This window comes from Crotalus tigris, unplaced genomic scaffold (assembly GCF_016545835.1).
Source record: "Crotalus tigris isolate CLP2741 ecotype Arizona unplaced genomic scaffold, ASM1654583v1 scf7180000017987.690289119674:8195010, whole genome shotgun sequence".
NCBI lineage: Eukaryota > Metazoa > Chordata > Lepidosauria > Squamata > Viperidae > Crotalus > Crotalus tigris.
Genome location: NW_024096758.1, coordinates 6,923,905 through 6,950,792, shown reverse-complemented (window position 1 = coordinate 6,950,792; position 26,888 = coordinate 6,923,905). Strand labels below are relative to the sequence as shown.

At 42.8% G+C, this 26,888-nt stretch overlaps 2 protein-coding genes across 6 annotated transcripts in view; both read left to right on the top strand.

The window, feature by feature from the left end:
- Positions 1–15,503, top strand: part of ELN (elastin) — an 82,152-nt gene extending 66,649 nt beyond the window's left edge. For 3 of the 5 annotated variants that reach the window (XM_039346256.1, XM_039346258.1, XM_039346253.1), the window contains 14 exons: positions 58–282; positions 386–445; positions 533–760; positions 1,976–2,029; positions 3,376–3,666; positions 5,628–5,669; positions 6,766–6,978; positions 7,709–7,756; positions 8,629–8,667; positions 9,845–9,913; positions 12,991–13,029; positions 13,683–13,706; positions 13,817–13,864; positions 14,693–15,503. In XM_039346256.1, the coding sequence (XP_039202190.1) occupies positions 58–282; positions 386–445; positions 533–760; positions 1,976–2,029; positions 3,376–3,666; positions 5,628–5,669; positions 6,766–6,978; positions 7,709–7,756; positions 8,629–8,667; positions 9,845–9,913; positions 12,991–13,029; positions 13,683–13,706; positions 13,817–13,864; positions 14,693–14,718 (1,406 nt within the window). In that variant the 3' untranslated portion in view covers positions 14,719–15,503. The remainder of the gene's footprint in view (positions 1–57; positions 283–385; positions 446–532; positions 761–1,975; positions 2,030–3,375; positions 3,667–5,627; positions 5,670–6,765; positions 6,979–7,708; positions 7,757–8,628; positions 8,668–9,844; positions 9,914–12,990; positions 13,030–13,682; positions 13,707–13,816; positions 13,865–14,692) is intronic. The other 2 variants (XM_039346254.1, XM_039346257.1) reach the window with 2 other exon arrangements.
- Positions 15,504–20,490: 4,987 nt separating this feature from the next.
- Positions 20,491–26,888, top strand: part of LIMK1 (LIM domain kinase 1) — a 48,357-nt gene continuing 41,959 nt past the window's right edge. The window contains 2 exon segments of the mRNA XM_039346252.1: positions 20,491–20,708; positions 22,536–22,632. Of these exon segments, the coding sequence (XP_039202186.1) occupies positions 20,651–20,708; positions 22,536–22,632 (155 nt within the window). The 5' untranslated portion in view covers positions 20,491–20,650.

The following is a 26,888-nucleotide window of genomic DNA, read 5'->3' as shown; positions in this document are numbered from 1 at the left end:
CCACTCCAATTGAGTTTCTGCTGAGTTTCCACTCCAATTTCATAATTTATTTCCTAGGACGGGTTCCAGGTGGCGTTGGCCCTGGTGGCGTCATCCCTGGTGGCGTTGGCCCTGGTGGCATCATCCCTGGCGGCGTTGGCCCTGGTGGTGTCATCCCTGGTGGCGTCATCCCTGGTGGTGTTGGCCCTGGTGGTGTCATCCCTGGTGGTGTTGGCCCTGGTGGTGTCGGCCCTGGTGGCGTTGGCCCTGGTGGCGTCATCACTGGTGGCACTGGCATCCCAGGTATTGGTGGAGTTCCTGGGGTGCCAGCAGTCCCAGGTGCGGGGAAGCTCCATGCCTGTATGGATTCTGTCCTGTAACCTAACTGTGTTTCTATGCACATTAGGAGTTGGAGCAGCAGCGGCAGCGGCAGCAGCTAAGGCAGCAGCAAAAGCAGCAGCATATGGTAAATAGGCAATCTGTTTCTTTTCTCATTGCAACACAAATTGGTCCATATAATCAGACTATTTTTTTTCAATATTTTTTTTCTCAGGAACTGGAGTTGTCCCTGGCGGAGTTAGACCTGGTGGAGTCGTGCCTGGTGGGGTCGTGCCTGGTGGGGTCGTGCCTGGCGGAGTTGTACCTGGCGGAGTTGTGCCTGGTGGGCTCGTGCCTGGCGGAGTTGTGCCTGGTGGCGTTGTGCCCGGCGGAGTTGTGCCCGGCGGAGTTGTACCTGGTGGACTGGGACCTGGTGGAGTGGGACCTGGTGGAGTGGGACTAGGTAAGTTGTTAGGCATATAGGAAATATAAAAGCACAGCCTTACTTTCAATGGCATTTTTATGCTGCCCATCTTGCCAAGAGTCAATTCTAGGTGGCTTACAACCAAGCACAACCAACCATTTTGTGTCAACCCTAGAATGGGTGGTTAGCAGTTTAATTCAACAGTGGGGAAATTTCTGTATATTTAGGTCATTCAGTCCAGCTCTGGACTGAAATAGTGTCACTTGGGGGGAATTTGGAAGCCTTTTCTGTCATGATGCCTGTTTTATGTAACCTCTTTCCCCACAGATACAGTACAGACTTTGTTGGTCTTCAGGAAAGCAGTGAAGACCTAGCTTTTCCCCTAGGCTTTGGAGCTCCGATCTGATGGAGCTAGGGTGGTGGATTTATGGATGCAAGTTAGATCATATCAACATTTAGGTTAAATTGGAGGTGAGGAGTTGAATTGGAATTGCATTGTAACCTGTTTGCCACCCAGAATTGCTTCTGGCAGATGAGCAGCTATGTAAGTTTGTTCCATAAATGAATTAAATAAATAAGTCATTGTTCAGTGCAAGAATCCAAGTTAAAGCATCTCTTAAAAGGTGGCCATCCAGTTTCTGGATGAACATATCCAGGGAATGCTCATCCAGAACCTACCAGTATTTCACACTTCAATTGTTCTTACCCTTGGGTAGTTTTTCCAACATTCAATTGGAAGCAGCCTTCCTTTAATTTAAATCCATTATTCCATGTCCTTGCAGTCTGTAATGATAAAGGAACAAGTTTTACTGATTTTCTTCTATGTGGTTGCTTTTTAAATATTTGAAGCATGCTACCATATTTCTCTCCAGGCTCTTTTTCTCAAGGCTGAAACATGCTTAACAACTTCAATCTCTGTTTGTTTCAGGTTATTATCTTTGTTGACCTTTTCTGAAACTATTCTGAATCCTCTGATTCCTTAAAATTTGGTGCCTACAGTTGGTACAAAACTTCAGCTGAGTATTATTCCCATAGATTGGACACTATGTTTACTAAAGAAGCCTGAAATTGTGTTTGCCTTTTTGGAAACCACAACACCCTGCTGACTCATATAGAGTTTGCAATCATGGTTTCATGGTTATTCAGCTGAAGTTAGGCTGCCATTGGGGTGATTCCCAATCCTGCGAGGAACTGGGGAACTATGCAGAATAGGTGTTGATGAAGACCTTATCTTTATTTTTCTTGTATTTGCAGTTCCGGGAAGTTCTGCAGCTGCTCTAAAAGCAGCTGCCAAAGCAGCAAAATATGGTAAGGTCACTTCAGTCCAGCACAGGCAACAATTTAGAAAAATCTGTTCACTGAGTTAGAAGTACTGGGACAAAGGGACCACTCAGCGCTGTGCTCCAAGGAGACTGTGTCCTTTGGAGAGAACATAGCATCTGAAGAGGACTCTGTCCTAGATCCCTCTCTTATTTCCTGTTATACACATTGTATGAATGTTAGTTTATGTGAAAAAAAATCAGGATGAATCTGGTAGCACCTTTTCTGAATAGGTTTATTAACAGGCATAGGCTTTTGTGAACTGCAATGCACTTTATCAGAGGCACAGAGCCTGTGATGCAGCTCACAAAAGCTTGTACCTGCCAATAAACTGTGTGAGTCAGAAAAGGTGCTTCAGATTTTTTTGTCTCTCATCATCTATGGCTTTGGTTCTCCTTAATCATCGTTTAATAATTGATCCTTGGTGGCTCAGCATATCATGCAGAACCACAGACTTTAAAAACAGAATATGTGTGTGTATGAATACAGCCATACAAGTGCAGCTACATTCACCAGACCTTTCTCAAAAGTTATGTATTTACCATGGGTCAAAAGCGGGATGATGAAACCAGCAAATAAGTTGATGCTTGTTATTATTACTGCTAGAACCAGTAAGCTTATCCCACTTTCCTCCAAATGCTCAAGAACGCTTACATGAGAATCTCCCTTTATTTTATTGCTGTAATAACAACCCCTGAAGAGGGTTAGTCTGAGTCACTAGAGCAATATCACCCATGGCTGTTGGTGGACTTGAACCTGGATCTCCCCAATCCCAGCCCAAAACCTTCATCACTACACTTGCTTTCTTCTGCTATAAATGAAAAGCTTTATGCCTACACTGTAGAATTTCCAGGAATACAGTACAACTGATTTAAGTGACAGATAATAGATTTATAAATGTGAGGCTCATAAGCATTGTGTGGAAAGTAGCTGAAATGCCCAACCTTTGATCTGGCTTTTCTTTGAAGCTGAAGAAATTGCATAAGATGGTATGATAGCAGAAGGGCAAAATACCTAGTCCAATACACAGATCTGCAATTCCCCACGAGAATATCACTGCATCATTTAGCAGTACAGTTGTGGGGAGGGAGACACAAACAATTGCAGAAAAGTGCTGCATCATTGAGCAGCCTCATTTTGCAAAGAAAAAAACACTATAGTAAGAATACAAGTAGCCACCTGCAAGCATGCTGAAAAAAAGGTGGTGGTGTAGGAGAAAGTACAAAGAACACAGGCTTCATGTTTTGAACTGAATATCGTCCTTGGAGAACTTCAGCTCTTACACAATGGAACAGAAAACTGTCTCTTTCTTAACAATGTTTGCTTTGCCTTAGCAGGAGCTGGTGGAGCAAGAGGACTTGTGCCTGGAAGAGGGGTTGGCGGCCTAGTTCCTGGTGCTGGTGGTGTTGGAGGCCTGGTTCCTGGTGCTGGTGGTGTTGGAGGCCTGGTTCCTGGTGCTGGTGGTGTTGGAGGCCTGGTTCCTGGTGCTGGTGGTTTTGGAGGTCTGGTTCCTGGTGCTGGTGGTGTTGGCGGCCTGGTTCCTGGTGCTGGTGGTGTTGGAGGCCTGGTTCCTGGTGCTGGTGGTGGACTTGTGCCTGGCATTGGAGGAATCCCAGGAGCTGGAAGTAAGTAATTCTATATGCCAACACTTATTACCAGCTATATTCGTTTTATTATTCTCAGACACATTAGTATTTCTTTGAGAACACAGCAGAATTTCTGATCAGCATAATACAAGGCAACTAAGCTAAACCATTGAAATGCCCTTAGAAATTTAATTAATAATGGCAAGGAACAAAACAAGTTCCCCAGCAGCATAAATATTTCTGGCAATAGCAAATATTTACCTATCCTCCTAAGAGCTAATCGGAGAGGATCAAGGAAGCCTTAATAGCAAAGAATTCCATAACTAAGGCACCCCCTCCAAGATTGTTTCTATTTTCCTATTTAGAAATGCTGAAATGCAAATTCTATTCAGGTATTTGGCAAGCTGTATTGCAAGTCAAAGCAGTGTTATTCTGTATTACCTTTGGGATTTTGATTTTCAAATACTGCTGCAGGAAATCCAGGAAAAGACGGGATTGTTTATAGTAGCAATCTCAGCAATTTTAAAATACATGGGCTTCAACTTCCAGACATTCCCAGCCAGAAAACCAGTTTGAAGTTTGCATCTCTTAGAGTTTCTGAGATTAGAAACACTGGTTTATAGAAAAAAATCAGAGATCCATCAGTGAAAACTGTGACAAAGAAATATGGCTTGTATACTGTTTTTAGCCTTTTCATTGTTGTTATTAAACACATGGTCAGTGGTGTTTCAAAAGATTGGTAGATCTGCCTGTCAAAACCAAAATCAAAGCAAAATCAAATAAAAACCAAATCAAATGAAATCCAAAGCAAAACAAAGCAAAATCAAACCTTACCAAATCAAGCCAAGACAAAACAAAAGATAAGACGATGGACATGTGCAGATCTGTACATTGCAGATCTGTACATTGGGCAAACAAAACAACCACTTCATATACGCATGGCACAACATAAGAGAACAAACCTATCAGAACAAGATTCAGTAGTCCATCTGCATTTAAAAGACAAAGGCCACTCTTTCGAAGCCAGCAAAGTCCACATTTTGGACAGAGAGGACCTCTCATTTGAAAGGGGGGTCAAAGAGGCCATCTGTGTCAAAATTGAACAGCCTTCTCTCAAAGAGGGGGAAGGATACAATATCATCTATCTCCAGTCTACAACAGTCCTTTCAGCAGTTCCAAGAAGGCTCCACACCCATTTGCACTATTCAGGTGACCTTGAGGACACAGATAAACCTCCAAGTGGCCTCAACGACTCTCTAAAAGAATGCAAATGACCAGCCATCTGCAAGGAATATAAATCCTTTCATTCCCCACCATTCAGTCAGAGCTGAAGAAGCTTCTTGGATGAGAAGCAAAACATCTTCAAAGAAAAACAAGAAAGTCCAGTTGCCTCTTGAAAAAGCATCTTTGGGACAACCATGATCTGGATGACGGCAAACCTTTTAGAGACCGAGTGCCCAAACTGCAACCCCAAATCCACTTATGCATTGTTGGGTGCCGGGTGGGTGTGACCCATTGGGTGGGCTTGGCCCATTGGGTGGGCGTGGCTGTGGTGATAACGGCATACTGGGTGGGACTAAAAAGTTCAATCAATCAATTCCAACTTTGAAAGATCTTTCTTTTTCCCGCGAGAAGTTTAAATTGACAGATTGAACCTTTTTTTTTTTTTTTTTGCACACGCTGGCAGAGGCCTAAAGCAAAAAGGTTTTATAAAACCCAGCTGAAGTCCTAGCACTGGGGCGATGGTGTGCGTGCCCACAGAGAGGGCTCTGAGTGCCACCTCTGGCATCCGTGCCATAGGTTCGCCACCACTGCCATAGACTGTAAATGAGTCCATCCACCTGGCTCCTGACTGGGAAATTCTGGTAGTTGAAGTCCACACATCATAAAATTGCCAAGATTGAGAAGCACTGCTTTAATGAGATATTAGAGATTTGAACTTTGCTCGCATTCTGATTGCTTAATTCTTCTGTTCTTCTTTCTCCTAATACCTTGAATAGCTGCTGCAGCAGCGAAAGCAGCCGCCAAAGCAGCCAAATATGGTGAGTTTGGTCTGCATCCATCCTTACTTAAGCTAGCTTTTCTTGGGAAATATAATTTTTTCTCTTTGTAATCCAGTTAACAAAAGGCTCTGCACCTTTTCAGAATAAATGCCAAATTGACAAGATCAATTATGAGTTCCTCTATTCCACAATGCCATTTCTGAATTGGGCCAAGGGCAGAAATTAGGAATTTATTTTGATACCCTATATAGGGAAAGTGCACACCTTAAGGCTATTAGGGCTGCATGTGGCTTCTGGAAGCTTTGAATGGGGTTCTCAGAACCATCTAAAATTTGCAACTGAATTATCACTTTTGGAAGTAACTGGCAGGGAACATTATTAATTGTGATGGTAATTAATGTATGTTATCTTATTGAAATTAAATATAAATTTAATTTAATTTTTGCATGGAGTCCCTCCTTTGTACATCTTGCCCTTGAGTATTTTAGGATTGGGGTAGCTGCATCACTTCAATCAGAAAGGTTCTTGTTGGTCACTATTTCATTGGTGGGGAATGAGGTGGGAAAACTTGTCTTGCACAAGCACCAAACCAATTGATAATGACAGTGTCAAGTGACAGCCTGTCTGGGTCAGAAGGAGATACAGTAACACAAAGAAAACTTTCAGATATATGATTGCATAAAAAGCACGGCTTTTTAACACATTATCGGTATTCATGTATGAATCAGTTACACGGATTCATACACGCACAAAGAAATTAAAAGCAAGAGCAAAGGGGAGATACTGCCATTTTAGGATTTCTTAAAAACACTCCTTGTTAAGCTGGAATATAACAGGAGTAGAACACCTATGTCAGGCATATCAAAGTTGCGACGTCATGTGACATCGCGCGACATATCGGGACTTTTTCCCCATTGCCGGCAATGGGGTGGGCGCGGTTTCGACGTAACACATCCGGCCCATGGGCCAGCAGTTTGACATGCCTGACCTATGTGAAACTATCTAAACCTAACAGTGGAGATGAAAGGCCAGAATGGGAAACATCTGATCTTTTTCTTTTCCTCTTTTCCTCTTATTTAATATTGTCTGTACCTCAATTAAAAAAAAATCAAACTCATTATACGTGGTACAACAGGTTTCGTGCCAGGAGGTGGCGTCCTTCCTGGAGGTGGCGTCCTTCCTGGAGGTGGTGTCCTTCCTGGAGGTGGCGTCCTTCCTGGAGGTGGCGTTATACCTGGAGGTGGTGTCCTTCCTGGAGGTGGCGTTATACCTGGAGGTGGCGTCCTTCCTGGAGGTGGTGTCATACCTGGAGGTGGCGTCATACCTGGGGGCAGACTTCCTGGTGCAGGTCTGTGCTTCATTGAGTACAAGTTGTCCTTAACTTATAGCAATAGCACTTAGACTTATATACTGCTTCACAGTGCGGCTTTACAGCCCTCTCTAAGTGGTTTATGGAGTCAGCATATAGCCCCAGCAATCTGGGTCTTCATTTTATGGAAGGCTGAGTCCACCTTGAACTGGTCAGAATCGAACTCCTAGCAGTCGGCAGTCAGCATGCAATACTACATTCTAACCACTGTGCCACCATGGCTCTGACCACAATTGGGATTGGAATTTCAGTGACTGAGTGATACAGTTATTAAATGTCATCATGTGACCAAACCCAAGTTCATGACCATTTTTATCATGATTCTTAAGCGAACGTCAAAGTCATTAAGTGAACGACAAGGTCATTGAGCAAATCTGGCTTCCCCAATTGACTTTAGACGCTGCAACTATTGGAAATTTGAGTCAGTTGCCACATACCCAAGTTGTAATTATGTGAATGCAGGATTAGTGGGAAAATCATAACTTTGAGAATGGGTTGTAAGTCACTTTTTCCTAGACCATTGCAACTTTGAATCATTGTTTAAAAATGGTTGAAAATCAAGGACTACCGGTACCTGTAATCCTCAGATTTTCCTGAGACAGGAGTAATTTCCTAGAGAATCAGTCCAGTTCACAATTTCCCATTTTGACAGGTGAAAATTATCTCTGGTAAAGGGTTCTGATGGGAATTATTTCCTCTTATCTCACAGGCATTCCCATAATTGGAGGACAAACAGGAGTCAAACCACCTAAATACGGTATCTCTGCAGAATGAAAAAAAATGCTTGTAATTCATCATGTTAACTCCTCGAAATAGGTACAGACCAATATGTCTATGAAAGGAAGAGAAAGTGAAAGAGAGAAAAAGAGAGAGAATGAGAGGGAGGGAGGGAGCACAAAAGGAAAAAAAAATCAGCCCAGAACAGGAAAAACAATCTTTTGGGAGTGAGTGGCACATTTAGCTTTGAGAAGGCCAAGGAGCATAATGGGTGAGAGGATGATGCAAAATAAATGTTTTTTTTTGTTTTTTTTTGTTTTTTTTGCTGTTACTCAGAACTAGATTAGAATAAAGTTACTTTTGGTTTATGCAATTTCTGCATACATTAACTGCATAGGACTGATCCAAAATGGCACTTCTTAGCCACCGACATATTCATCTGGATACATTCTAGCAGGAAGCTGTCCTGCTCAGGCCCTACCAAAACAAATGGGATCCCTTCTGTTCTTGCACAGATTTTTTCCCCCTTTATGTATCTGGAGGCAACTCTCCTGACCCAAAGGGCCAAAAGCTTTGCCTTCCCAAATGGTTGCTCTCTGATTTCTTGTACTGGCTCAGAACAACCATTAGGACAAAGTTTCTCATCTTGGCAACTTTAAGCTGTATGGACTTCAACTCCCAGAATTCCCCAGCCAGAGCTCCCAGAGAATTCTGGGTGTTGAAGTCTACACAGCTTAAAGTTGCCACAGTTAAGAAAAACTGCATTAGGGAAAGCAGGCTCTAGACAAAACATCTCTTGAGTGAAAAAAATGGAAAAGTGGATGTAGCTGCCATCTGGGAAGCCTCCAGCCTGCAGGAGAGAAAAGAATTGCCATGGATTCACCATTGAGACTTGCTCCCTGTCTTTGACAGGTATCCCAGGTACTGGATTGGGTGGAACTGGCGTGGCAGGTAAGATGGTTGTCCAAAGTATGGAACTGCTGGAACTGACTTAGGTATTATGGCTCAGTCTTTAGCTATAGGGGCTGAGCCTGGATTCTTCCTGACTCCAGAATATGCAGAGTTGTCAATACGAGAAAAGGATGCAACACAATATGTTTGGCAGGGTGTGATGAATGAAAGCAATTAGGATCTGTCACACAGATTCTGTTGCTATAAACTTGAAGAATTTTCTCTAGCCCAGCTGAGCTGTCAGGCATTTGACCTGCAAGGCCCAATGTTATTCCCCAGGCCATATCAAACTGTCCTGGAAGTCTGCTCTTTAATTGGAGGATCAGATTCCCAGAATAGAGGCAGTGCCAAATGTCCTGCTTTGGTTCTCAAATGGCCACCATGAATGTTGATCACCTCCCTGACTTTGACTTCATCTTCTCCTATTGGGATTGCCAACATTTATGTTCATACTATTAGTTACCTGTTGTTCCTTAGACTAACCCATAACTCTTCTCAGATCTCCTAGAATGGATCATCAAGTGGATCCTGTAGGTCCTCTTAGAACAGTTGGCCCAGTACTCTGCTATCTAAATTAGGATTAGCCAAGGCCAAAAGAGGCCTCTCTTAGATGTGCTTGAACGGCAAACTGGGTTTTAGGATGTTCAGGACTAGCAACAATTGGGTAGGACACATTCAGGATTTCTATAGGGCTTTGATAATTATCATTTCACACCATTAGCTTCTAATGTTATGCTGACCACAGAAGGCCCTAGCCCAGAACTGTTTGATATTTTGGACTACAACATTCACATGTCCTTGCTATTGGCTCTGCTGGAAGGGATACATGGGAATTTAAATCCAAATCATCTGAAGAATCAGGAAAATTTCTGACTTTTATGCTATTAGTACTGTAGCCTCTAGTGGGCTTCTTCAACTCTTATTAATACTAAACAGATTAATTAATTCAGATATGGATTAATTCGCCAAGATTTAAACCAAGTGTTTGGCAATTCTTAATGTAACTTAAATTCACTATCCTTTTTTACACATAAAAAATTAGCATTAATTCTCTTCAAGATCCTTCCTGGTAGATTCAAATGCAATCAGTCCAAAAGACAAATTTTCCCTATTGCATTTCAACTTGATATATGGTTTGTTTCTGATGGAGATTTTTTTAAAAAAAAAAAAAAAACAGGCATTGGAGGAGGATTCGGAGTCCCCGGACTGGGAGGAACCGGTTATGGAGGTGGTGCCGGAACCGGAGGTCTGATCCGCAGTGGGCAAAGATGCTTCTGATGGGATGCAGGGGGAGGGCAATTCAGGGTGGGAATTATAGCCACATCTGTGTCATCCTGAAACTCAGTGAAATCTTTTCAAAGCTGGAAATGTGGGAATGCACCTGTTAAACTTGGTCCACCATTTTTTAAAAAATAAATAAATAGGGATTTGTAGAAATACTTAGAGATCAGTGTTTCTCAACCTTGATCATTTAAAAATGTGTGGACTTCAACTCCCAGAATTCCCCAGCTAGCATGCCCTATATTTTAAATACTGCTATCAGTTTTAATCATTGTAAGCTTAGATCTATCCTTGAGCAATTTCAAACTTTGCTCCTTGCAATGCAAAATAGAAGAATATGCATTCATGATGTAGGAAGGAAACCTGAGTGACCACAACAGGCTATAAAATTTTCCCCTTCAAAATACCTTAACCCTAATGTACCTATACAACCAATTCAAAATTTTCTTTTTTTAAAAAAAAAAAAGTCCAGTTCTTACTGATTATATCCATGCAGTTTTCTTAGCAGTATAGTAAAATGTTTTTGCCAGCCTTCTCTAGGGCTGCTTTAAAAAAAAAAAATTCCAGTCTAGTGACTAACTTTGGTATTAACAAGTAATTGCCATCCACATACTAACCAGCTTCCAAGATCAGTCAAATCAGAATTGGTTTACAACCAGCTAAAATAATTACAACAATTCTATTAAGTAAATGAGGGAGGTATCTTTCTCCCTATCACCTTTCAGCCTTATTACACTCATAGGTAGAGCTCACCTCTGCCTCCAACCTCAAGTGACAATATCTTTATTTATTTAACATATTTCTATGATGCTGCAATCCTAAAAGACTCTCGGAGGCTTAAATAGAACACATTCAGACTACAAACATCTGGGATAGAATAAAACAACTACAAACATGATAAGACTAAATATTAGAATAACAGAGTTGGAAGGGATCTTGGAGATCTTCTAGTCCAACCCCCTGCTCAAGCAGAACTTTGTCCAGTCTCTTAAACGCTTCCAGTGATGGAGCACAACTTCTGAAAGCAAGCCATTCCATTGATTAACTGTTCTGTCAGGAAATTTCTCCTTATTTCTAGGTCATTCTCTCTTTGATTAGTTTCCATCCGTTGCTTCTTGTCCTGCCCTCAGGTGCTTTGGAGAATAACTTGACTCTCTCTTCTTTGTGGCAGCCCCTGAGATATTGGAACACTGCTATCATGTCCCCCCTAGTCCTTCTTTTCATTAAGCTACTAGACATACCCAATTCCTGCAACTGTTCTTGATACGTTTTAGCCTCCAAATAGCATAAATAGAAATAAAGATGGCAAAGTTCAGATCAAGGGAAAGTTTTCTGAAACAATTCAATTTTTAAAAGTTTCCAAAGCAGCACTGCCTTGCTCCCCCCCTTCCCTACCTCTCTCACAGAGAGGGGGGGGGCTTTATAGGTCAGCATTTTAAATTGGACCTGGAAACCAACTAGCAGTCAGCAAAACCAGTGTAATTTGCTCCCAATATGAGTCTAAAAGGATTTGGGCAGCTGCATTTTGGACCAGTTGTAGTTTCTGAATACACTCTAATAACAGCCCCAAGTAGAATACCTTATGGTAATTAAACCAAATGGCCATAAGAGAAATTACTCATTTTTCTCTCATTCTGTTATACAAGATTGCAGTATCCAGGGGATGGTGAAGTCCCAAACCAGATAATAAGAAAATAGGATGTTTACCAACAGGGGAGGAAGCATAGATGGCAGAAGGGAAAGGAGGCTCAGAGTTCAAGTGACACCCAAATCTCCAAGAATGGAAAACGAAAGATCCTCATAAAGGACTTTTTTCTCATAGAAGAAGTTGTTCATGCTCAAAGTTCACAAAAGATGTGAGATTTTGCAATAGCTCATTCCTATTTATCCTCAGTCTACACTTTTATAACTTGATAAATCATTCTACCATGCATGGGTAGTTGGAAACGTACTTATTTAAGTCAGTATTTCTCAACCTTAGCCATTTTAAGATGGATGGATTTCAACTCCCAGGATTCCCTAGCAACATGCTTTAAGGTGGGTGGGTGGGTGGACTTCAGTTTCCAGAATTCTCCAGCCAGGAAGGAATTCTGGGAGCTGAAGTCCGCTCATCTTAAAGATTGCTAGCTGGTGGATTCTAGAAGTGGAAGTCCACCCATCTTAAAAGTTGTCAAGGTTGAGAAACATTGATTTAAGTTATATCAATGATCACCGTGAGATTGCCCTTCTAAAGAGCTATTTTTATTGTTTCTGCGGGTTCCAGTGCTGGTGTTCGAATTGCTGTTGAGTCAATGGAGAAAAATACCATCCTTTCCTATGATTGAACAAGGTCTTACCTTTCTTCTGACTCTCAGCCATGGTGATAGAAAGATTGAGCATGTTCAGAGACCTACAGATTCTTTCCATCTTCCCACATTTGTTCCAACATAGTGGATTATCTTGTGTATTGTTTCCTTAAGGACAAACAAATTCCTGCATTTCTCTTTCTTCCTTTTAACTAGAGGAAGAAAAAAAAATATCCAAGTTTATATAAAATAATATACCAGAGAGCTGTAAATTGGAATGGAATTCAAGAGTCAATGTTCTACCAAAAGATAACATGTTAGTTAGATAGTGGGATCTGAAGCTTTGACAGGCCCACAGCTACACTTGTGTGATGCTACGTGGGCTGAAAAACTCCACAAAGATGTCAGGAGACACACCGGCTGGGTTTGCATGTGCTTGTCTATAGCTTAGCTTAATCACAATTTATTCAGCTAATCCAAGCTTTTCGAATCACATTAAACAACTGTAGCATAAGCTGACCACATGGAAGGATACAACCAGCATACAATGCTGAAACACAGTTGGCTAACTTTCAGTATGTTGTTTGAAACACTGCTTTTGGTACTCTAACTGCAAGAGTCCTCTTTATATATGTGCAAAATCTTTGGCTGCCTCAGTTCTCCAATACTTCATTTAACTATGTGAATCAAGTGTCCTCTATGCTTGTCCCTTCAAAGTCTTTTCATGCTTTCTCCTACCTGTTCCCCTCTATTGCAGCAACTGGCCCTGGCTTTGGATTATCTCCTATTTACCCAGGTATGTTGTCGAGGGAAGGACTCAGGTCCTGGCAGACCCAAATGCCAGAAGGGGCTCTGGGCTGAATAATCCTTGACAGGCCAGAGTAGCCAACCTGTGACCTGAGGGCAATGATTAGCAAATGGTGCTTTTTACCCAGTGACCGTACTACCTAAGTAACATTAATTTTTGTTATTAACAAAGCAATGCCCCTTCAAAATCCTTGCAGGAGTTATTAGTAAAGAAAATAGACTGGCCCACTTGACATGACACTCAAAGCATAATGGCCAGGTTTCTCATAATCTATTAAACCTGAGTTAATGAGACAACTGCCATATTCATATCATGTGCTCTCAAATCCATGGCTAGTTCAACCCACATTGGCTGCATTCCCACAATTCACAGAGCCAGAAACTACTTCATTTTCACTGAGTATATGTTGCAGTTTCTTCTATTTTAGCTTTGCATGTTGTATGGAACCAGCCATTTGTGTTTACATCATGGTTCAGCAAATGATGGCTTACTGCAATGCATGAATCCAGCCACTGACAAAGACGTGCTTTAGATGAGCTCATTTTTCTGAGGGATTCTTAGCATAGTGGGAAGGGGGGTGGTGACTAAAAAGGGGTAACAGAAATGCTAACAAGGTTTTCTCTCTCATTTGGGATTCACAGGTGGAGTTGTACCTGGTTATGGAGGTAAGAGCAGTACTTTAGGGGGAGGAAAGTGCAAAGGATAGTCCAGAAATTAACTGGTTAACTAGCCTTGAATGAACCCCCCCCCTTTTTTTTTCTCTCACTCTACATAGGTAAACCTCCCAAGCCCTATGGAGTCCTGGGGGCACTTGGCTACAAAAGTAAGTGGCCCTATAGCTTGGACTGATAACTTGTTTGAGAGCTACTATTTCTTGTCATTTCCAAAACTGCCATGCACAGAGATAGTCAGAAATAAGATGACAGGGCAGCTGATTGGCTGATCTGATTCTAGCAGGATGGATTTGGTGCTCTATCCAGTTAGCTGGAGAATGCTTGAGCACCTCTGACCCCTGTTCATCAGTAATCGTCTTCTGAACCAGTGAAGGCAATTGTTGGGGATCCTCAGGAGAGGTCCAGGAGTAGCTGGTGGGAGTTTGACCCTGCTTAGTTTCCAAGCCCAGAGCAGATTCTACCAGGTACTATTCCATGCCATAAAAGCTGTCTACTATAGGTTTCAATACCAAAATCCAAAAACAAACTTCTTATTTGTGCCTAATGGTTTTGCTGTTTAAATTCCAGAATCATCAGTTAAATAAATCACACTAACCCACAAACACAACAAAGAACATTAATGTTATTCAAGCTGTATGCATGGAGTTCTTGGTACCCTTAGCTTGGTTGGATGCTTGGTTATGGCACTGGTGAAGCTACTTAGTTGGGTAAGGAAATACCTGCAAACAAATAACTAAGATCAGAGAGCACCAAGGCGGCCACAGTTCAGCCTTGAGCTGCACATATTTTTCTTCTACTGGAAGTTGAACATGTCCAAATAAAACAACTAAGTCTTCAATGAACCCGGTTAAGAATGTTGCATCCACCCAGTCAAGATCAGAATCCCCAGGCCCATTTCTGGGTTGGCAAGTCCCCTTGGCCCCTGTCAGCCACCTGCTGGATTGCTTGGTCATTCTGTCTCTCTCTTCTGTTTTCAGGAGGAGTCGGCCGGAAGAGGAAGTAGCCCAGACAGCCTACCATTCACCTCATGAACTTTGGTGCTACTGCCTGGTCTCGAATGTACCCCCCCACCCCCGAGAAAAGCAGAGATTCCACCACCGCTGCTGCCAACACAGCCCCATGCCTTGCCACCCCCGGCTGGCCCCCCCTCCCTCTCACTGGTGCTACAACCATCCCACAGGGAGCGTCCCTGCCTTCAGCTCCCTGGGGCCCTTTGGTGCTGCAGCCTAGGAGGGCTGCTTTCAGAGGGGGCAGCCTGAGCACTTTAACCCACTCCTGAGCCCCGCGCCCACAAGTGGGGGGACAGGAGCCGTCGGCCAGCTGGCCTGCTTCTTTCCTGGTCTATCTCTGCTGGCTCCTCTTTGGATCTAAGTGTGTGGGGGGGACGCCCCTAGTTTTGCCATGAGCCCCTTGCCAGGCCATTCTTCCCTTCCCCCTGAACACACTGCCTCCGTTTGGAGGGGAGCAGCTCAGGCCAAGCTGTCAGTGCCAATGGGATTAGCCTTAATCCTGGAGCTTCTGCTGGCTGCCAGGCCTGGGTGGATTAGCACGGCCAGGCCACAGGATCCATACCATACCTAACGTGGGCGCCAGCATGACATCGTCCAGCTCCCAATGAACGGGCTGGCCAGGGACCCCTGTACATGACCAGCCAACCTGCTCCACATCTTCATGTTTAATCACTTTGATGTAACTGGGATGGGACACTTTTTATAAAGAAGAACAGTAACTGCTTTCCAAAAAATAAAATAAATAAAACCTGACTAATAAATAATGTTTTAAAGGTAATCTCTCTCTCTCTTTTTATTTCTCTTGTTCTTTTCAGAAAAGATAGTCGTCCTTGACTTACATCCATACATTTAGTGACTGTTCAAACAGCACTCAAAAAAGTTACTTACAATCAGTCCTCACCCTTGCAACTATAGTAGCATCCCCAGGGTCATGTGATCAAAATTTGGGTGCCTGACAACCTGGATGTATTTACAGTGGTTGCAGCATCCAACACATCATATGGTTGCTATCTGCAATTTTTCTGCACAGCTTCCAACAAGCAAAGTCAATGAGGGTAATCGCATTCATTTAACAACCAGAAGATTCACTTAACAACTGTGGCAAAAAAGGTAGTAAAATCAGGCGCAACAACCACCTTGCTTAGCAATGGAAATTTTAGTCTCAGTTGTACTCATAAGTTGAGGACTATCTGTATTGACTCACCTGATTAGATCTGGACCTAATTTCCCAATAGCCTTGATAGCAGAATACAGTTGCTTACCTCCAGCAACTCTGAGGCTATGTTTTATCCTTGACTTAAACAAAGCAAAAACCACCCACCTAATGTGAATATATTTATCTGTTATTGTTGACTTTTTTTATAAATTACATTCAAGATTATAGCTACTATTGAAAATATCAACTCCAGGTTTCACCTTATACTTCAGTTAATTAATTAATATCTTAATAGAATTAAGATTTTAATTCTATTAATATCTGAGCCCTTCTTATTAGAATAAATTACTCTAAATGTGTTAGAGCATGTTTATCCTGATTATCAAACAATGCATTTTCTGGGTTAGCAGAATATACTGGGCAAAACCTAAACAAACAGGCAGGATATACACAGCATATACTTCTTACTGTTTTCTTTGACCAGGTGACAAAATTTGTGGACCAGAGAAATGCTGTTAATATAATTTACTTGGACTTCAGTAAGGCATTGATAACCTACTACTTGGTAAGATAGAAAAATGTGGGTTAGACAGCATCACCACCAGATGGATTCGTAACTGGCTGACCAATCACATTCAACGTGTAGTCCTCAACAGAACTCATTTACATGGAGGGAAGTATTCAGGGGGGTACCACAAGGCTCTGTTTTAGGCCCAGAACTCTTCAACATATTCATCAATGATTTGGATGAGGGGATAGATGGGGAACTCATCAGATCTGCAGATGACACCAAGCTGGCAGGAATAGCCAACACTCCAGAAAACAGGCTTAACATACAGAAGGATTTTGACAGGCTTGAACATTGGGCGCTATCTAACAAAATGAAATTCAATGGTGAAAAAAGTTCTACATGTAGGCAAGAAAAACCAAATGCACAGATATAACATAGGTGGTACCTTTCTTAACAGTAGTAACTGTGAGAGGGATCGTGGAGTCCTAGTGGACAATCACTTAAATATGAGACAGCAGTGTGCTGCAGCTGCTAAAAAAGCCAATATAGTTCTAGGCTGCATTAACGGGGATAGAATCAAGATCAGGTGAAGTATTAATACAATTTTATAATACCTTGGTAAGGCCACACTTGGAATACTGCATTGAGTTTTGGTCACCACAATGTAAAAAAGATATTGAGACTATAAAGAGTGCAGGGAAGAGCAAAAAAGATGATTAGGGGACTGGAGGCTAAAACATATAAAGAATTGGGTTTGTCTAGCTTAATGAAGAGAAGAACTAGGGGTGACACGATAACAGTCTTCCAGGAGTTGCCAGAAAGAAGAGGGGGTCAAGCTATTCTTCAAAGCACCTGAAGGCAAGACATGAAGCAATAGATGGAAACTAATCAAGGAGAGAAGCAACCTAGAACTAAGGAGAAATTTTCTGACAGTTTCTTCTTCTTCTTCTTATGCCATATCCGTTATCGGATGCTGGCGATCATGTTGGCGATCCTGTTTTTATCAGCCGCCACACAAAAAAGTGCTGCTGAGTTTTGTCCAAACCAATCCCTTAGATTTTGAAGCCACAATGTTCTTCTTCTGCCTGGACCTCGTTTGCCTTCAATCTTTTCTGACAGTTAGAACAATTAATCAGTGGAACAACTTGCCTCCAGAAGTTGTAAATGTTCCAACACTGGAAGTTTTTAAAAAGAGATTGGACAACCATTTGTCTGATATGGTATAGGATTTCCTGCCTGAGCAGGGGGTTGGACTGGAAGACCTCCAAGGTCCCTTCCAACTCTATTCTATTCTATTCTATTCTATTCTATTCTATTCTATTCTATTCTATTCTATTCTATTCTATTCTATTTTTGGCTCAGGTGTTGGGGCCAGAATGAGTTCGTGCCTGCAGAATCATAATAAATGTCATTCCTTAATCATCAATCACTAGTTGTTCATTGATCTTAACCAAAATTATTTCATTTTTGTATGGTTTATTGTATACCACCCAGAATTGCAGGGGATACAAGGGGAGGGGATACAAATTTCTCCAATGAATGTTACGTATTCAGTAAATTGGTCTTTTAATGCAAATCTACCCATGGCTCATGACTTTATCTTTTTTTTTAAAAAAATGTATATGTGAAGTGGAGGGTTTATAGTGACTAATAGGCATTATAAGTAATTGGAACCACATGTTTTAGGGCAACATATCTGAATAGTTGATGCTGGGAACTGATAAACATTTTTTGTCTTATGGACTTTCCTGAAGTTTCTGGTTGGTCATGACTGGAAGTAGAATTTATATATTGCCTTTTCATATAAAGGATCCAGTCGATAGCATGATACATTTTTATCAGGTTTTATTCCTATGTAATCTTGAATAGAGTCTAATTCTATTGGCTTTCAAAGGCCAATAGGAATTGTCCAGGCTGTCTCTGCCATGCTGAGCTCGCCAAAAGTCCCATTCTGCAAACGGTGCTGCACCAGTTGAGTAGTCCTCGACTTACGACTGGTTGAGTAGTCCTCGACTTACGACCGGTTGGGGGGTCGCGGCATTAAAAAGGTTGAGAACCACTGCTGTAAATGAATTTTGTGAGCTCAGCCTACATGTGGCTTAAATCTTTTTTTATTTTTATTTTTTAATTTATTGAATAACAAAAAATTAAAAACATTGAACGTGGTAAGTCAGCATTTGACAAACATCTCAATTCATACTGACATTAATTACAGACAGAACTCTTTACAATAACATCCTTCTAATTTCGATCTTGACTTATCTCATTACAATAACTTCCCTATTTTGGGGGTTTTTTCCCCACCATCTATAGAATTTGTTCCATATCTGGTAAAAATCTGTTTCATCCTGATTTTTTAGTCTTTTAGTTAACCTGTCTAATTCTGCGCAATACATAATTTTCTGAATTAAAATTTCTCATGTGGCTTAAATCTTTAATGGTCCTGCTTCTTCATAATTCTGGGACCATCTCCAGTTCTGAGGGTGTACCTGGGACTTACTGTACTTACTTTCCATAGCCATTCACTACACCAGGAACTACGCAGGAAATTTAACTGCAGTTAACTCTAACAAATAAATTCAGCCTAGCTAAGTCAAATCATATACAGGTAGTCCTTGACTTACGACCGCAATTGAGCCCACAGTTTTCATTGCTAAGCAAGGCAGTTGTTAAGTGAGCTGACCTTTGACCTTTCTTGCCATAGTTGTTAATCAATTCACTGCAGTTATTAAATGAACCCTGTGGTCATTAAGAAAATCTGACTTTATGTGTCAGAAGCCAACTGGGAAGGTTACAAATGGTGATCACATGACCCTGGGGCAGTACAGCTGTCATGTAAAATACATGCCAGTTACCAAGTATCCAAATTTGGATCATGCGATGGTGGGGATGCTACAATGGTCGTCAGTGTGAAAAATGGTCCTAAGACACTTTTGTCAGTGTTCTTGTAACTTCAAACCATTACGAAACAAATGGTTATAAGTAGGGGACTACCCGTATTACAAATAAGCATGCTGTGTGAAGTTGAATATCATGTATTTCTTTTAGTTTAATCTATCTGGAAGGATTGTTGTGAAGGTGCAAAAGGGGAACACTCTATTAGTACAGATTACAGGTAGTTCTCTACATACAACCACAACTGAGCCCAAACTTTCTATTGCTAAGGGAAACATTTGTTAAGTGAATTTTGCCCCATTTTATGACCTTTCTTGCCACAAATGAATCACTGCGGTCGTTAAGTTAGTAACATGGTTGTTAAGATTTGGGAGCTGAACCAAAGCCTTGAAATCAGTTGCAAAAACTGATCACACGAGCCTGGATACCGCAACCATCATAAATATGAACTAGTTGCCAAGCATCCAAATTTTGATCACTTGACCATGGGGATGCTGCAATGGTCGTAAAGTATGAAAAACAGTCATAAGTCACTTTTTTCAGTGCTGTTGTAACTTTGAATGGTCACTAAATGAACTATTGTAAGTCGAGGACTACCTATATGGGGGGGGGGGCGAGAGTGGAAGTGACAACTGCTAGAGAGAGAAAAAAAAACTTTTCCCCAAATGCACACCTTCCTCACCCTGAAACCGGCCGCAGGGCTTTTCTTCCACGCAGCCCAGGAGTTGTCCTGGCTTCAGCGAAGCCAAGCAGGCCTTCAGGGACAGCCTGGACGATCCGGGCTTCCCCCCTTAAAGTACGGTAAGTTGCTTTCGTAGCTCGGAGGAGATCGATTTTCCCACCCCCTCCATCCCAACGAGTTTTTCTATCTTCTATATAGAAGTGCCTCTAGGCGCTCCGCAGCCGCACTCGGCGGACTGATCCCCGGATCCTCGCACCCTCTTCCTCCGCCAAGGCCGAGCGCGGCGCGTGGCTCCGAACGCCGACTGGCCGCAAGCCCGGGACATCCCTCCCCTCCCCCAGCCACGAGCTCCTGCAGCCGGCGAGCGGGGAGGGGCCAGGCCTCCAGGCATTGGCTCGCCTGGCGCTCTGCATTGGCTGGAAGGGAAGGGGGGGGGTCTGCTGGCTCGCTCGCTCTCCGGTTTAGACCCGCCTCCCTCCCCCCGCCCCATTTTCCCAGCGCTGCCTCGTAGTCGGCCCGGGTGAGTCTGCAGCCGGCGTAGTCAGCCCGGTCGCCCGCCCTGCCCCCTCCGTTGCGCCGCCGGGCCGGAGGTGGAGACGCCGCCGCCGCCGCTGCCCGCCGCCGCCGCCGCCGCCGTGCTGCTACTGCTACTGCCTGTCCGGGCCAGGCGGGGGCGGTTGCATGAGGTTGATGCTGCTGTGCTGCACTTGGAGGGACGAGCCCATGGGAGAGGACGAAGGTGGGTCGGGAGATTCCCCTGCGCCTCCTACCTCAACCACCGGCCTGCTTCCTCGGGGAGGGGGAGCGATCTCTTGACCACTGCATCCTCCGCAGGTGACCTTGAGTCCCGCCGGGAGCTGGGCTGCCTGACCCTTGCTGCATTACACGCAAGACGCGCGCAAGCAGGCATTCGCACGTGAAACCACTAGCGATCTCTCGATGCGCTCCCCCCTCCCGCTGTGCCTTGCGGGTTGGGGGGGAGGGAGTGGGGACTTGGCAGGCCCATGACGGAGAGATGCCCTTGGCACGCCGAAAGGGGACCTTGACGCAATCCCCCCCCCCATCTCCGTTTCTTCCCCTACCGCCTCCCCACACTCATCTCCCAATTTAATTTGTACCCAGGTTCGCCGTCTCGAAACTACTTTTAGTCACAAAACTAAAAAAAAATGTAGGGGTCCCTGCGAGCACGTATAGAATGCGTTTTCTTCTCTCGTTCAGCCACGTAATTCCTACTTCGGATACTTTCCAACTCAAAAAAAAAAAAAGGCAATATATGAGGACGAACGTACAAAATAAAAAAAATCTATTTCAAATCCCCCATCATCCCGTGGGTGCTGTCCAGGGTGCTGCCTGATCTTAATCTCCCGATGCCATTTCCCTACCAAGAACAAATGACCTCTAGTTAACCAAGGGCCAGGGGGGGAAATCCTTGAATGAGCTGGATTGTGGGATCAATTCTCACCCCTAATCTTTTATTACATGTTTGTAACAGGATGCTTTAAATGGTATTATAACTTTGGAACTAATTCTCCCCTTTCAGACATTTTTCTTTGTACTGTGTACTGTAACTTATACTGTAACATAAGAGCTGGTTTAAAATGATACCTTTAATAAGATGCAGATCTACAGCAGGGCTGGTTTTTTCCTTTAGTGCTCCTTCATTCTTCCCATCCTTTGTGACCCCATGCTGAAATAGAGAATTTGGGGCAGGAATTATTGCCATTTATATGAAGTGAAGCAAGGACAGGTAACTCTGTACATGCTTCAAGATACTTTAGCTCTTGAGGTAGATGATTAGATCCACCACCAAGTGCACTTTTGGAGGTTTTATTTCCCATTTTTGTGACTGGAAAAAACAAATATTCATAGAGGCCCCTTTGTTTCTTTGCAGCTGTCTTTCACCTTCCCATGCCAGAGGGTGAAGTAGGGGATAATGCTGTTGTTACAGAAATGGAAAATCAATCCTTTTCCACCAGACATTGATCCAAAAGTCAGAAAAGCACCTTCTGCAGAAGGTTGTGGACGTGAAATCCTTTGGGACTGGCAAAATTAACTCTTCCCCTCTGGCAGGCAACTGCTCTCGTTTCATCCCTAAAGAAACAAGGAATATCTATCTATAGTATCTATCCATCCTTCATCTCATTTTACAGAACAAGGGATTCTGGGTGGCTTACAACAAGTTATAGCAAGTTCTCCTTTCTTCACTTTTCTTCTTAAAAGGAGCAGGAGGATAATCATGGCTCTGCTTTGGAGGAAAAAGACACTAAGAAGCTTGAAGCTGCATGCTCAGCTAAAGATTTTTGACAGATAAAACATTTTGCACGTTCTCAGAGACACTGCTTTGCATTAGATTTCCATTCTATATTTTGGCAAGGACTGTCTCAAAAGAATTGAATCTTAGGGATAACCCAGGAGCCTGGGAAGTTGAGAGAGAAAGGACCAACACTTGCACTTTTTAAATCTTAATAGCTAAGTCTGTTGCCAGAATCCAGAGTTTTACCACTCCAGCTGAATTGTCTCTGTAGGCTGCAGCAGTTACCTCTATTACTTCTTTTGTGTTCCCCAGGAAGCGACCTGCCAATATGTGCCAGTTGCAGCCACAGCATCTACGATGGTCAGTACTTGCAAGCCCTGAATGCCGATTGGCATGCCAGCTGTTTCAGGTAGGGGGTCTTTGGGATGGCTGTGGCTTGCAGGGTCTAGAGGGAAGTTTTTGCTACAGAGGCTCATCTCCTTGTCTATGAGAACAAAGGAAGGGGGCATGTAGAGATCCATACTAATGTCAGAATTGCCCACCTGGAACATTCTATGTCATCTACAGTATGATTGTGTAAAGTGAGCAAAAGCACAGATTGATAGATAGCACAGATTGATAGATTGCATGGGTCCTGAAGTTCTCCTTTATTTGTCAGCTCTAAAAGCTCCAACTGATTTACAGGGAAGAGTGGGATCTCTCGTTTTATTTTATTTGAAATAAGGTTGAACTGACAGAGAGCAGCTGGGCCAGATCCATCCAGTGAAGCAACTGATCAAAGATGAATCTGATTCCCCAGGTCTTAGTCAAACAACTACTATTATCACATCAGTGAGCCAAATAGGCTGCTTGTGCTAAACCACAAGCAAGCAAGCAATTGTCCTTAGTATGTTAGCTGGTATAGTCATTAGCCTAATATCTGTTAAAGCCATTCTAAATCAATGATCACCATCATTTCTTGTAGCAGTTTCTAGTGATCAGTACTCTTGATCTGAGTTGTGTTCATGATTGCTCAGTTAGAATTACAGTCCCAACAATGTTTAATCCAATCCTGGATTAAATATTAGCATTGATATATTTTAGCAGAAAAAAGTGCAATTCTACCTTTTTCTGGGAAATAAGTATATTCATGACATCCTAGGTATCAGCCAATCAATGCTTTGCCCAAACTGAACTGCATTTCAAATAAGCACAGCTGCTACTTCAGGCCTTTTGCCTGGGAGAGAGATGTTTTTGTCATGTTAAACACTGAATTTTAAAGCCTGCATGTTAAAGAGACTGTCCAGTTATATCCTAAGTTCTAAACCTGAAAAAAAATGCAACAGTATTTAACTCTTACTGGTATACCCTGGATGTTCCTTTGTTGGATGTGACTTATGCAAAAAGCACCTCAAATTATGTTATAATATTAAACTTAAATTAGGAAGAAGAGATAAGAAATAACAAGCAGATAGTATTTGGGTTTGTGTTATGCAACTTTGCCAGCTATGTTGGCAGGCTTTTGCATTGCTCACCGCAGTAGCAGACATCCCATAGGCCAGCTTGTGGAAGGGTGCCAATAGTTTTGAATTAGAAAGCAGCCTTCACCCTACTCTTACAAGAAAGTAACTTCCATGCACCATTGCTCCATCCGAACAAGGAGGTTAGAGTGCTCCCACTTTTGTGAATGACTGGTGACATCTGCATGACATGTTTAACTGGCTATTTTAGAGTGTTGTGCAAATATTTCTGGATCAGAATCAAGCCCCAAATAAATACCTTCATATAAACCTTGCCTTGAATATAAATACCTTCATATAAACCAGTGTTTCTCAACCTTGACAATTTTAAGGCATGTGGACTTCAACTCCCAGAAGTCCACAGCCAGCAATGCTGGCTGTGGAATTCTGGGAGTTGAAGTCCACATGCCTTAAAATTGTCAAGGTTGAGAAACACTGATATAAACCTTGCCTGTTGTGCAAATGAAGAACAGAGAATTAAATAGAGCTACAAAATCTGATTGACCACTAGATGACAGTCAAGACAGTCTTTTTATTTGTTTGTTGCCTTCCAGTGGTCATCTTTGTGTTTGCATCCCTGTTCTGATAACCCTAAGCTGAATCTCTCTTTTGACCTTGGGACATAGAGATTGAAAAGCAGTCAGGGCTATTTTTTTTTTTCAAGTTTCCTTACTTTTTCCTCCTAAGGGCAAAGTTTGCCATCCCCTGCTGGCTTCAGCCCTGATTTATCACTCTGGGGTTTTTTTGTAGCTAAAAAAGATGTTGAGAAGTACAGCTGCACAGGAGCCTGGGATGCCAGCCAAAATGGCTGCTTCCTATTGAATTGAAGAAGTTGCTGTTTTCATTCATCATCTGCCATTGGATCATCAGGTAGATCACTTTCCTGCAAGCAGAACAGCAGCAGGCTCAGTCTGCTCTTTTATGAATACAGAATGGGGGGGGGGTGTTTCCTGGTCAAGTATATTGTGCAAACCCAGCCTGTTTGTTCACAATCAATAACTTGTGTAAATGCCCCCTGCAGGAAATTGACCAGGTTAAACGTGTAGTGTGAATGCATCACTGAGTCACATAATAGAATCCCTTTTACTCAGAAGTATATCTTAGGTTTCAATGGAATTGATTTGCAGATATCCTCTGTTTAAACTATGAACTGAAGTGTCTGTAGATTAATTGGAGGAACTGGTTAGTTTCAAAGCAGGAACTATGTTTTCAATTGTGGAGATCTGAACCAGGAACACTTTTGCTGCCTGCGGCATGTGAAATGATTTAGGGAAGAGATATTCTCCATCGCAACTAAGGGATAGTCCATTTTTAAATTCTGAACCCTTACATTACGTCTCCCTTTAACAAGCCCTTCAAAATGGGTATGAGATTTTGAATAATATCAAACAAGAGGAGAAGTTTCCCCCCCCCAAAGGCTGATGTGTGAAGTTCATTAGAATCAGTAGACTCCAAATACAAGTAAAGTGTATCATAGATAGTGGAGATGAATAGACAGAAGAACCACCACTGAAGAAGGAGAGGTTCCTTCCTATATTCTGCTGCCTGTATAAAAGAATTGTGCTGGGCTGCTGTATGCAATTGGCAAACTCCAAGCTTTGGAGAAGAGCTTTCATGCTTTAGGAGCTCAATATTTGAGAGAGCACCTCTCCAGGAAAGACTATCAACCCTGACATCTGCAGAGGGGCTCCCCTCAGTGCTCCAAGGTTGGGAGAGGCACGTTGGGATGCCGGAGATGGCCTTGATTGCTCTGGCTACCTTTGCAGGCCACACCAGGGCTGTTTTTTCTCAACTTTTCAGCATGAAAGATGCTTCTGCCTTTTGACTCTCCTGTTCAGAATCTAACATCTACAGTTTAACTTCGTCTTTTGTCCCTTAAGTGCTCCCTATGGCTTCATTCACATAATATCTTGACCTCCTTACTCAAGTCACTCATTTCGAGGGCGAATACAGTTCAGTTACTCATAAAGCCTCATAGCTTGGGTTACTATAACACAGTGGTTCTCAACCTTTTTAATGCCGCGACCCCCAACCAGTCGTAAGTCGAGGACTACTCAACCGGTCGTAAGTCGAGGACTACTCAACTGGTGCAGCACCGTTTGCAGAATGGGACTTTTGGCGGGCTCAGCAGGGCAGAGACAGCCCGGACAATTCCTATTGGCTTTTGAAAGCCAATAGAATTAGACTCTATTCAAGAGAGTCTATTCTATTGGCTTTCAAAAGCCAATAGAATAAAAGGGAGTAGCACAGCTAAGAAAAGGGGGAAAAAATGGCGGACTGCGTTGTTTGGCGACCCCCGTGAAATGGTTGTTCGACCCCAAATGGGGTCCCGACCCACAGGTTGAGAACCACTGTTATAACATATTAGCCCGTGATAAAAACTAAGCAAGGCATTAGATCTTGAGCAGATTCAGTTAGTTAAGGATGTTTTCTGACTATAACTTAGTGATATCATTAGGATGATTACTGTGTATTGTAAATGAAGTTCTTATTTATTTTAATCTTCTGTCTTGCCTTTAAATGGATTATAACCTGCCATAAGATCTGGGTTATAAATATTTAAAATAAGTAGTTGTGTTTCCTTGTTGAGGGGTGGGGGGGGAGGCTAGGATGTAGAGACCTGTATTCTTCTGTTTCTTGATTCCTGCTCTCTGTTCTTGGTTTTGCATCCCCCACCCAATCACTCCTTCCTCTTTCATATGGCTGGGGCTGAGCAACTACTAATAGCGATAGCAGCAGCTGGTTAACACAAAGAGTTGGCTTGCCTGCTATGCATTAGCTGGAAGACCTCCTGTGTCCTCTGGCTTGCCATTCTTTGCTTGTTCAGCACTAAGCTGAGTCCCAGAGTCCCAAGCTAATCTGCCTGAGGCCTGTCTCCTTTCTGTCATCCGGCCGGAAATAAAACAACCACTCTCTCACACCCCTCACTCAGGAGAACGCAGCTCAAGGGAGGACACAGATGGGGGTGGAAAAGCTGAGCAAGTGCTGTGAATGGATAACATTATGTGTCAATGTGCTGGTGATATTCCCGTATTCCAGACTGCTGGTTTGGTGGTTGAAAAGGCACCGAGGATGCCAAAATCGTAGAGTTGTTGATCGATAGACAAGCATCCTGGGCTGCTTGGGCAGAGTTCCATGGAAGTCACATGGATTCAGCTGTGCATCT